Source organism: Ursus arctos, unplaced genomic scaffold, assembly GCF_023065955.2.
Source record: "Ursus arctos isolate Adak ecotype North America unplaced genomic scaffold, UrsArc2.0 scaffold_18, whole genome shotgun sequence".
NCBI lineage: Eukaryota > Metazoa > Chordata > Mammalia > Carnivora > Ursidae > Ursus > Ursus arctos.
Genome location: NW_026622852.1, coordinates 54,626,173 through 54,637,710, shown reverse-complemented (window position 1 = coordinate 54,637,710; position 11,538 = coordinate 54,626,173). Strand labels below are relative to the sequence as shown.

General features: G+C 57.5%; 1 protein-coding gene across 1 annotated transcript; it reads left to right on the top strand.

Annotated features, from left to right (window-relative positions):
• The first annotated feature begins 84 nt into the window (after positions 1–84).
• PTGES (prostaglandin E synthase) lies at positions 85–11,265 on the top strand. Its single transcript, XM_026514171.4, has 3 exons — positions 85–855; positions 4,459–4,541; positions 10,617–11,265. Exons 1-3 carry the CDS (start codon positions 727–729, stop codon positions 10,864–10,866), a joined length of 462 nt encoding a protein of 153 aa, XP_026369956.1. The 5' UTR covers positions 85–726; the 3' UTR covers positions 10,867–11,265.
• Positions 11,266–11,538: the final 273 nt, after the last annotated feature.

The window sequence follows — 11,538 nt, the reverse complement described above, 5'->3', positions numbered from 1 at the left end:
CCAGCAGCATAGCGTCTCCTCTCCTCTCTGACCTCTGTTCCTGTCTTGATGTCTTTCCTCCCTACTGCCTCTCTCCCAGGAGAACACTTGTGATCGAATTGGATTCACCCAGATAATCTAGGATGATCTCCCCGGCTCAAGATTCTAACTTGAATCCCATCTGCAAAGTTCCCTTTTGTCAGGTATGGCGCCATAACCCCAGGTCCTGGGGATTGGGGAGCGGACATCTTTGGGGGGCCCGTATTCAACCTACTACAAAAAAGCAAAGTCACCTCACGTAGGTATGGCTGTGGTTCAAATGTCCAGGCTGAGAGTGGGGACAGATAGCTCAGTCCTCGTGCCTACCACCTGCCCTGACCCTCTGGGAAATAGGCATAAATCAGCAATGTCTGCCACCCGAGGAGCTCCTGCCAGGCGTCCGGCTTTGACACACCCCCAGAAGGCAGGCACTGCCATATACCCCCATTTTACAGATGAGGAAGCAGATTAGAACGGGTTTGAGGATTTGCCGGGGAGGGGCGTCTGGGGCCGGAGGCTGGACCAGGGACACCTCTCAGCCCTCAGCTTCTCCCAGCATCTGGGGGCAGAAGCTGCCTCTGCGCCGGAGTGGGCGGGTGCTGAGTGCAGACAGGCCTCCTGGCGGCTCTCCCCGCCTCCTCCAGCTCCCGGAGACACGGCCGCACGCCTGCTCCGCCGTCTTCCCGGAGCTGCCGCCTGCCCACCAACATGCCTCCCCCTGTCCTGGCGTTGGTGAGCGGCCAGGCGCTCTCGGCTTTCCTGCTTTGTGGCACACTGCTGGTCATCAAGATGTACGTGGTGGCTGTCATCACGGGCCAAGTGCGGCTTCGGAAGAAGGTAGGCTGCCCAGGACCCCGAGCCCCACATCCCCTCGTGCGCTCTCTTGCTGCCCTGCCGGGAAGCTGTCAGGCTGGGAGGCTTGGCCAAGGTGTTTTCAAGGGCCCGAGTGTGAGGGACCGGGGACCTAGGTGCCTCTCCCAGTCCTGTGGGATGGCAGGGCCTGCACCTTCTTGTCCTCTGTTTTAAGAGCTTTTACTCACTTTCTGGGCCACCAGGTGGGTTCTGGCTGAGTGCTACTGTGGCTGCGGGTGTCTCGGAGAAGCGGGTCCCGGAGGCTGGAGTGAGACAGGCTAAAGCCTCCATTGGACCTGGTGGCTTCCCAGCACGGGAGATCTGATATTTGGGTATTTGGGTGGAGCGGGAACTAGCGACCCAGGAGTCCGAGAAACCCTTCAGTGGAAATTCCCAACTCACTGGCAAGGGCGCTTACAAAGCCGCGGCAGCCTCCAGAGGCCAGGTCCCAGACAGGCTCCACTGGAATTTTCTTTCTTTTTTTGAAGGTTTCATCTATTTATCTGAGAGAGAGAGAGAGAGGGAGGGAGGGAGGATGAGTGGGGGGAGGGGCAGAGGGAGTGGGAGAAGCAGACTCCCCACTGAGCAGGGAGCACCAGAGGGCTCCATTCCCAGGACCCTGAGATCACAACCTGAGCCAAAGTCAGATGCTCAACTGACTGAGCCATCCAGGCGCCCCTCCACTGGAATTTTCAAGGAGGAATTTCCCCCACTAATCCAAGCCCCAGAGCCAAAACAGCAATAAAGAGGCTGAGATTTGAGCCCGGGTGAGCTGGTGGGTGGGCCGACCCATTCAGAACAACTCCGCTCTCGCTTTGGACAGCCAGATCCCGAGAAGTTTCTCGGGCCAAGCTGGCCGGCTGTCCTGTTATTCAGTAGAGGAATCATTTCCAGAAACTGTGCCCCTTTGTCCAGTTCCAAAGCCAGGCAAGGCTCGCTCTGGCCTCGAGTGGGGCGGGGTGGACACCGGGGCGCCGGGATCTTGCTGGGGGTCAGACTCAGCCCCTGACACAGGTGCAGGCAGGGTTGAAGGCGGAGCCGCTCCCTGCGCAGATAACGCCCAGAGGCACAGGCACGTGGGTGGCCCCTGCCTTCCCCCCGCGTTGGTCCATCCTGGATATGGGATACAGGCACCCAGCGGGGACCCAGCAGCAGGCACCCAGCGGGGACAGCTGCGTTCACCCATCAAGTCCCTCCTTGAAGCTGAGTGTTTACTCCCCACCGTGACTCTTGGGGGGGGGGAGGCGGGAACTACCTTCACCTTGTTTTCCAGGTGAGGACCCTGGGCTGAGAGGAGACATTACCTGTGAAGACCACCTAGCGGGGTTTGCCCCAGGAATGCGGAGGGGGCTGTCTGGCTCCACAAGCTGCCCGGGGGGCGGGGGGGGGGAGTTCTCGACAGAGTTTCCCTTTTAACGCGACTTCAGGGATAGAAAGAGATAAGCCTGAGAGTGCCTTTCTCCCTGGTCGCTGGGGAAGAAAGCAAGCTTCCCTCGGGCTGTCCCCAGAAGCTCCTTAGCATCTGGGATCTTCCCTCTGGTTTCTGTTTCGGTGTTCCGTCAACCAGGAAAGAGCCCAGGAGCCACACCTTGGGAAGGGGATGGACGTGGGCCTCAGGCTCCTCCACCCACCAGCTGTGGACTAAGGGCAAGTCCGGGAGCTCAGTTTCCTCATCTGTAAACAGGGGATGGTCAGGGCAGTGCCGGGAGGGTTCAGTACCTCGCACAGAACTGAAGTTTCCCCTTGCTGGTTCTCATTACTTATTAACAGTCGAGGGCAGCAGCAGAAGCTTGTTTGTGGGGGCGCACCCAGAGGCCTGCCCCCTGTCCCAGCTGGAGGTGACACTCTCGCTTCTGACCCCAGGGGCTCTGACTCCAGTTCTCTTTAGGGGTGAGCGACCCCATGGACCTGACCTCCATGAACAGCTCCTGAACAGCCCTAGGACTCCCTCCAAAGGGCCCACGGACTCTGGGCCAGAGCCATCCGAATTGGTGATGCCACGACTGAAGGGCCAGTGGAGAGGAATTCTGGGTGTGGGGGCTCTGATCCTGACAGCGACTGGCCTCGGGCCTGGGCCGCATTCACTTCTGGGGTGGGGCAGGGGCAGCCCCACCAGGCAGGACAAACCAGCGCTCGGGGGCAGAGGTCAGCAGGGCTCGTGAGTCAGAGGAGGCAGGAGTTGCCGTCAGAGGAGCACGTTAGAAAGCCGCTGCTGACATCCAGGTTTGCCGTGGGGTTGGCGCGGCTGGCTTCCAGAGGCACGTGAGTGCAGGGCGTGGGCGGCCGAGGACCCAAGCGCGACCTTCAGTCTCTGCTGTCCACAGACCATTCATCGCGTGCCCTCGTGGTGCCAGGCATTGTGCGAAGGCCTCTCCAGATCTCCCCTTCTCTCTTCACGTAGGAAATGAGCTCCATTTGATCCAGAGCTCACAGATGAGGGAGCTGAGGCTCAGGGAAGTTAAGAAATGTGCAGCTGGGGGCACCTGGGTGGCTCAGCTCGTTGAGCATCTGACTCCTGATTTGGGCTCAGGTTAGGATCTTGGGGTCGTGAGATCGAGCCCCACCTTGGGCTCCATGCTCAGTGGGGAATCTGCTTGGGATTCTCTCTCTCCCCCCCCCCCCCGCCCTCCCCCCCAACCCCCATGCACACTTGCACAAGTGCTCTCTCTCTCAAATAAATAAATAAATCTTCAAATGAAATGTGCAGCTAGTCAGTGCAGAACTGGGGTTCTCTGCCCTCAACCATCAAACCCTCTCATTGCTCGTAGCTCAAAGTCCAAATTCTTAGAGTGCCTCCAGAACCCTTCATCTTGGGCCTCTGTCCCTTGTTCTCTGTACTCCAGCCACACTGGTTTTCTGTTCTTCAAACATGCCCATCTTCTGACCCCAGGGCTTTTGCACATGCTGTTCTGTGTATCTTCAATGCTGTTTCTCCAACCCTTCTTCATCTGGTTAATATTGTTGCATCCTTCAAACCTCAGCTTTACTGGCCCTGCCTCAGAGAAGCCTTCTCTGACCCCCAGACTTGGTCAGGTCTCCTGTGACCAGTCTCAAGGCCAACCTTGTCTTCTGTTTTTTAACACTCACCACCTGGTCTTCCCTGGTTCATAGGCAATTCCCCAATCAGACTGTGAACTTCCCAAGAGCAGGGGCAGGAGGGCCTTAGCCTTAGTCTATTCTGGCTGCTGTAACAACATATCATACTGGGGGCTTACAAATGACAGATTGATTTCTCACAGTCCTGGAGTCTGGGAAGTCCCAAGACCAAGGTGCCAGCAGATTCGGATTTGCTTTCAGGGTCACAGATGGCTGTCTTCTCACTGTGTCCTCCGGTGGCAGAAGGGGCAAGGGAGCTTTCAGGGAGGGGGGGTAGTGGGCACTAATCCCATTCGCGAGGGCTCCACCCCTATGACCTAATCACCCCTGAAGGCCCCACCTCCTAATGCCATCACCTTGGAGTTTGTCTTTCAACATATGAATTTGCAGGGCACACAAACGTTCAGTCCATAGCAGCCTTGTTTGTGGCGAGTGCCAGCACTTGGCACATAGTAGGAGCTCGAACAGTCATTCTCGGCTGATCTATTCCAGGCTTTTGCCAACCCCGAGGACGCCTTGAGACACGGAGGCCTCCAGTACTGTCGGAGTGACCAGGACGTGGATCGCTGCCTCAGGCAAGTACTATGGGGCCTTGACCTGGCCACGGCCTGCCCTTCCACCTGGCCACGGCCTGCCCCTCCAGGCCCAGCTCTGAGCAGCGGGACCTGGGGGATACCCAGAGGACCAAGGTCTTCTGCCTTCCTGATCCCCTCGGACCGTTCTCATTTATTCATCAATCCAATTTCGAATTAATTGTGGAAAAGTAATACCAGCTCATGACTCAGGATTCCAGAGTTGGAGAAGGCCACTCAGTGAGAACTCCCGTCTCCCCCCCGGCCTCTGACCTCCAGGCCCTACCCAGCTCCGCTCTCGGGGGGGCAAAACACGGTGTCTCTGCATCTTCCCAGGGACGCGTCCTGCACTGACAGATGCGTGCTTTTTCCTTTTTGCCCCCAAAGGGTCACCCTTCACCTGCTGATCCATTCACAGGGTTTGTAACCCATCAGCTCACGGCGGGGTGTCACCCGCTGGCTCAGCTCTGCAGGCTTTAGGCCGCTACCCTGCCGAACGGATCGCCCTTAGCTGTCTGACCCGTTCCCCTCCAGTGGGCATTAAGGCTGTTCTCAGTCTTTCCCGGGTATGAACAGAGTGCATCCAAACCTCGCATTGCCTTCGCGGGTATGTGTGAGCAAAACTGCGGGGTGCATTCGAGCGGGGTGAAGAGTATTGCTGAATAGTCACAAATCTACTTTCACCACGGGTGTGGGAGAGGTCTCCCCTGCCCCCTCCGAGCTTCCCCTCTGGAGGGCTACACTGCCAAGGCGATGGGCGAAAATTTACGTCATGTTTTGATTTTCCTTTGCATCTCCCGTATTCGGAGCGAAGTGGAACCTCATTTTGTATGCCTAGCACCCCCCAGTCCATCCAAAACAATTTTCCTCATTATAAAAGTCAGAATGGCTGGCCGTTGCAGACAACTTGGGTCCTGTTGCAAACCCCCAGCGGCAAAAGGGAGACCAGTCCCCATTCTAATCCCCGCTGACATCGAACACTGTTTCCATCCAGCTCCTCTGTGTCAATGTTTTCCATAAAATCAGGTACACATCGTATACCCAGTTTGGGGTTGTGATTTTTTTTTTTTCAGTTAACATTATTTGGCGAGCATTTTCCATGTCAGCAAACGTTACTCAAAAAAATGGTATTTTAGAGACGGGTGTGTAAAATCCCATCGGAGACTCAGTGTTAATTTCACGTCACCAATCTGAATGGCCCAGTTTTGGGCAGTTTGCTCTAGTTCAGACCAACGGGCTGGAGAGTGGAAGGCAGCATTTCGGGGGGGGGGGTGGGAACCGTCTGCAGAGTTGGGGGGAGAAGTGGGAGGATGGGTAGCTGCACAGGAGGGAGACGGGAGACACACACACGGTTCTCAGTGCATTTCTGTGCATCCCGGGCAGAAATGGGTGGGACGCCGTCGTATGAATAATAGAGATTCTTTTATTGAAAGAGAGTGATTTTTTTTCCCTTTTAATTGTCTTGGCTGTTGAACATAATGACATACTTGTGGTTTTTAAAAATTACAGAAATGTGTAAAGTAAATGTAGAAAGTAAAATTCTTTGCTGTCCCACCCTTTTTTTTTAAAGATTTTTTTTCTTATTTGAGAGAGAGAGAGAGAGAGAGAGAGGAGGAGCAGAGGGAGGGGCAGAGGGAGAGGGAGAAGCAGGCTCCCCACCAAGCAGGGAGCCTGACGAGGGGCTCGGTCCTGGGAACGGGATCATGACCTGAGCCGAAGGCAGACGCCCAACCGACTGAGCCACCCAGGCGCCCCTGATGCACCCTTTCTAATCTAACTACAGTGTGTAGTACTTCATCCATGCGACATGTAATGAGCACCTGCTGTGTGCAAGGCGCTGTACGTTAGTGGACAAAGCCTTACCCATACACGAGTCCATACTAGTGACCCGTATCCCACCCTCCCCCTGGGGGCTTGACTCTCCAGGGCAGCAGAGAAGGACCTGAGCAGTTGAGACTGTGGGTAGCCAGAGCCGGCTCCCGCAGCCACCGAGGGGGTGTGCCTAGCCTCTCATGGGGTTCGGGGGTTCTGTGTAGCAAAGCTTACTTGTGACATTGGAGTGGTTACGTGAGCTGTCGGACACTTGGTTTCTTTTCGGTGGCCGTAACCAAGCCAGGGAGCGACAACAGACCCACGTGGTACAAGGTGTTTCCGCCTACCCGACACAATGTTTCCTTCTGATCAGAGTGACCCACTATCTGTAGTAGTGATGCTCAAATGGCTGGAATTCGGTTCAGCACTTTTCCAGCACCTCTTATCAGACCATGTTTTACATCCTCGGCAAGTGTTTATTCGTGGGGGGACCCTGGCACATAACAGTGTTCACTGGGGACTTACCATGCCAGACCTGGGGGCTCCTGGCCCCCTGGGGCTCCTCCTCCCCTTCCTCCTGACCTCACATAACATCGTGGCACCTTGAAGGTGCAGAGCTCAGAGCAGCACACATCCGTCATCTACTGCCAGAGAACGGGCTGCAACCTGAGGCGGACAGGCTCTGGAAGCAAAAGTTAGTTAAATATTAGACCAGAGTTTATGGTGCAGCCAGGGTCACCCTTCCGCACAAACAGGAAAGCCCTTAGGTCTTGGTTCTTGGAGGATGAATCTGCTTGCAAGTTAGCAACACCCCAGAGCCGAAACATGAGCCCCGCTCCGGGAGGAGTCGGGAACCAGGTTTCGAGGGAAACGATGAAACCCAGCCACGGTCTTCCGTGAAGCCTATCCGAGTCTCCTGTGCATTTGGGCCAAAGCCTGAGTCTACACGTATGAAACTGCAGAGAGGAAGTATCTGAGTGACCCCCAAAGAAAAAAGACACACACGTGACCCACGCTTTGCAGTGTTTCTGTTTGGAGTGTGTGGGCCTAATCCCACTGAACCAGTTTGTCAGGAGATTGGTCCCCAAACCGCAGCCCTAGAAGTCCCTTAGACGTCATCCAGCGCGTTCATTTTGCCTTTTGTGGGGGGTGCCCCGAGGCCCAGGGGCGGGTTAGCAGCACGCAGAACCCCAGGCTCCTGCCCGGGGGTGTCGGGGAGGCTGGCAAAGCCGAGGGTGAGATGAGCCTTAACCGTCGTGTCCAGGTCGAGGCTGGTGATGGCAGCGAGGGCGACGAGGAAGATGGCAGGTGAATCAGAGACGCAGCCCCTCGGGGACGGCAGCATTCCAAGCATTTTGTAGATGCCAACGCCCCGGGGCCCCCAGCAGCCCCCCCAGGAGGGTGTTGTGAGGTCCGAAGGCAGAGCCGGCTTGCCCAGGCCCTCTGAGCCCGGGCTCTGCACGAACGCGATTTTACTCCACCTTATACCTGCCTTTGACATTGAGCAACTGTCATTCATCGATGCGGCCCGTGCGGGCGACGGGGAGGTCCAGGAAGCAGGACAGACCGCAGCTGTCCCTGCCAGCTCCCTCAGGGTACCCCCCCCAGGTCTCCCTCTCCCCACCCGTCACCTGCCCTCCAGCAGCCAGTGGCGCAACGTCTGGAGGGGGGAGGGGCGGCCCGGTGCCGCCGGAGGTCCCAGCAAGTCCAGTCTAGCAGCGGGGATTGGCTTTGGGTGACTTTTATGTGAAAAAGTGGTTATTATGGGAATGACACGTTTTGCCCAAGCGTCTCTCCTATACGTGACTCCCTCCATGTCTGTCAGTGCATATCCGGGCCCGAGGGAGGGGAAGGAGTTTTCTTGCCTCACCTTTGATTTCCCCACAGCTCCCTGCCCTTGGCACCACTTGTGGTTTCGTGGGGGCCCCCCCGCTGTGGTTTGAGACCTACCCAAGGGAGGAGGGATGACGGCTGGGCCAGGCCGGGGACTGAGAGTCAGAGCCCAGGGCATTCTTGGCCCCAGCCACCTCTCCCCCCTCACTGGTGACCCTCAGGCCCTCCGTCCCTTCCCCCAGAGCTGGAGCTGGGAGGTGGGCTCAGCCCCTCTGCTCGGGTTTCTGGGGGGACTGCTCAGAGTGGGGGGCCCCACCGGCTGTGCACCTTGCCCATCCTACCCTCCTCTCCACCCTGCTCCCCCTCATCTTTGGGGTTTGGCCGGTGACTCTCTTAACAGCTTTCTAAAATCTGACTCACTCCTCAGTGAATACATGCTTTAAGAAGTGTCTGAATGAATGGGATTCGTCTGTTAGTGAGACTATTCTGGAAACTTCAGAATAAAAGTGTGACAGAAATGCTCGTCCAGGTGGGTCATCTGTGGTTGGCAACCACATTCTGGGACACATGCATTCGTCTTCTCCAAAGTAGGTTTTCCAGGGGTGTCCCTCTAACAGTGTTAGGGGGATTGTGGGGATACCAAGCCCCATTTCCATAGGGTAGAGTGGTTTTAGAGGGACCCCTGTGGTCCCCTCCCTCATTCGTACCTCACGAGTAAGCTGAGGGGCTTGCTTGATCGGGGAGCGGCCCCCCGCCTAGTCTCCCCCTTCTAGTCCTTTCCCTGGCCTCCCGCTCTTGGGCACTGGGGAGCAGCAGCCTTCCCCCCAGCCCAGTGCGACCTGCCCTGCCGCGGACTTGCTTTCCCTGAGGCTGGCAGCTGTGGTGGAAATTCAGCAGGACAGGAGGGCTCGTGTTGGCTCCAGGATGTGGGGACGGACGCCAGCTGCTGTGTCCTGAGTGTGGCCTAAGGAAGATCCAGGCCCCCTGGGTGAACGGGAGCTTGTATCCACTCTGACTGAATTCCAGGCTCCATACCCCACCTCACAAGACCCCTCTCCTGCTCCCATCCTGCCTCGCTCCCTCTCATGCCACCACACTCCAGACACCTGGGTCACTTTCCTGTGCCTCGAACACCCGATGTTCATCCCCACCTTTGCATTTGCCAATCTCACTCCCTGGAAAGTTCTTCCCCTGTAGGGACGACCTGTGGATGACCCCTTATCAGTCAGGCTTTGGTGCAAGCGTCTCCTCCCTGGTCCCCACCCCCGTCGAGAGGCAGAGACCCCTGCAGCACTGGGCTGCCAATGAAGGCCTCCTCCCGGCCCTGAGCAGCCCACCCGATTCCCTAAGCCCCAGGTCAGCCCTGGCCTCGGGCTCTCCTGGCAAGCGGCAGGGAAGAGGAGGGCTCTGCGGCAGGGCGCACACAGGAGCTCCTGGACTGGGCCTGGCCTCCTGGCACAGCATCGGTGAGACGCCTTCCAGCTGGAAGGGCCTGGAGAAGGAGCTTGGGTTCCATGCCTCAACACATGCGGCCCGGCCTTGGGGGAGGTCACAGCCCCGGTGCTGGGATCTTGTTTATTCTTCGAACATGCCATCAGTCGCTGGCTCAGTCTCTAATTTACGGGACTTGACCTTCCCACCTCTCCCCAAGGAAGCTGCCCGGTAGCGGGAGGCATGGAAAATGTGAACCAACTCTTAGCAGAAGTGGGTGAGTTTTCTTTCTTGGTCATTTAGTTATGGTGGGGGTTGTGCACAGCCCTTCCACGCCCCCCCTCCACCGGCACCGCCACACATACTCACACACTTGATCATTTTAAACAAAACACAACAAAGAGGAAGCAGGATAGCACGGATGAAATGAAGAGTTTCCCCGGCGCCCAGCGATGGGTCGGCTCGGAGTGCGTGCAGCTCTGTTACCATGATCCCTGGAAGGGGAAGGAGGGCTGCTGGGTTATGGGGCAGAATAAGACAGGCGAGGGTTTCGGATGCAGGCTCTTGGGCTCTAGCCTGTGCCACTCAGGAAGGCCCAGGCACCTACATTCAGAAGGAGGGTGGCCTCAGAGAAGCCTGCCCTAGTGGTAAAGGGCATGGGTTCGAGGCTGACCTAGGCCCGACCCCGGCTCTCAGCCCCTCAGAGCCCCACTTTTCCCACCTGGTGTCCAAGGCCGGATGGGGAGAGGGTGGGGCATGTGGCCGGACCCCAGTCCTGGAAAGACCTAGGGCTTGGCAAGAGAACCCCAGCCTGCTGTCTGTGGTGGCTACTAGCCCATAAGTGGGGCCGTCTCTCCTGCCTCTGTGGTGTCCGTTTGTCCTGGCGGTGAATGGACTTGAGTCTGGCACCCGGTGACGCGGGGCATTTCCGGGCAGGGGGCCCCAGCCTCCACGATACGCTCACTGCTCACCCCGGCTGACCGCCTGCCCTTGCCTTCCCAGAGCCCACCGGAATGACATGGAGACCATCTACCCCTTCCTGTTCCTGGGCTTCGTTTACTCCGTCCTGGGGCCTGACCCCTTCGTCGCCCGGATGCACTTCCTCGTCTTCTTCCTGGGCCGCATGGTGCACACCGTGGCCTACCTGGGCAAGCTGCGGGCGCCCACTCGCTCCCTGGCCTACACCGTGGCCCAGCTCCCCTGCGCCTCCATGGCCTTGCAAATCATCTGGGAAGCAGCCCGCCACCTGTGACCCGCCGTGGACACCTCCTCAGCCACCAGACCACGGGCCACGAGCCACGGTGACTGTACCTGGGGGACTGGGCATCCCTTCAAGATTGTGATAGGCCCCGGGAACCTGGCTTCTTGGCAACCCGCTGAACATGGGATCCTGGGCGTCGCGGGCCTGTGTGTGTTTGCATAAGCGTGTGCACACACGAGTGCGTGTGTGCCCCTTGGATTTCTGGGGGAAGTGGCTGTTGGACCACGTAGAGAAGTCAAGATTGGTAGAAAACCTTCCACTCAAATACCAGAACATTAAAAAGCACATTCCTTCTTCGTCGCGAAGAGCGATGGGAGACTCAGTCCAGGTTCCTAAACCAAATGACCTTCCAGATCCAGGGCTCTAATAAAGGCAAATTTCTTAGACCCACCCCAGAGAGTCCAGTTCAGCTAATTTGGGGGCGGGGGCCTGGGCATCTGCATTTTTAAAAAGCTCCCCTGTGTCCCATTGATGGCCAGGCCTGGGAGTCCCTGCCAGTTCCCTCTAGAAGCAGGGCCCAGGGTAGGGTAGGGTGTGCTTTTGCAATTTCTTTTATGGTGAGAGTTTGGTGAGGTGTGGGTGGGATTATGTTCCTTTGTGTCCGGTCAACACTCCCTGGGCTCAGTCCCCATTCCTTTACTGGATCGTCGTCTCCGAGGTGCT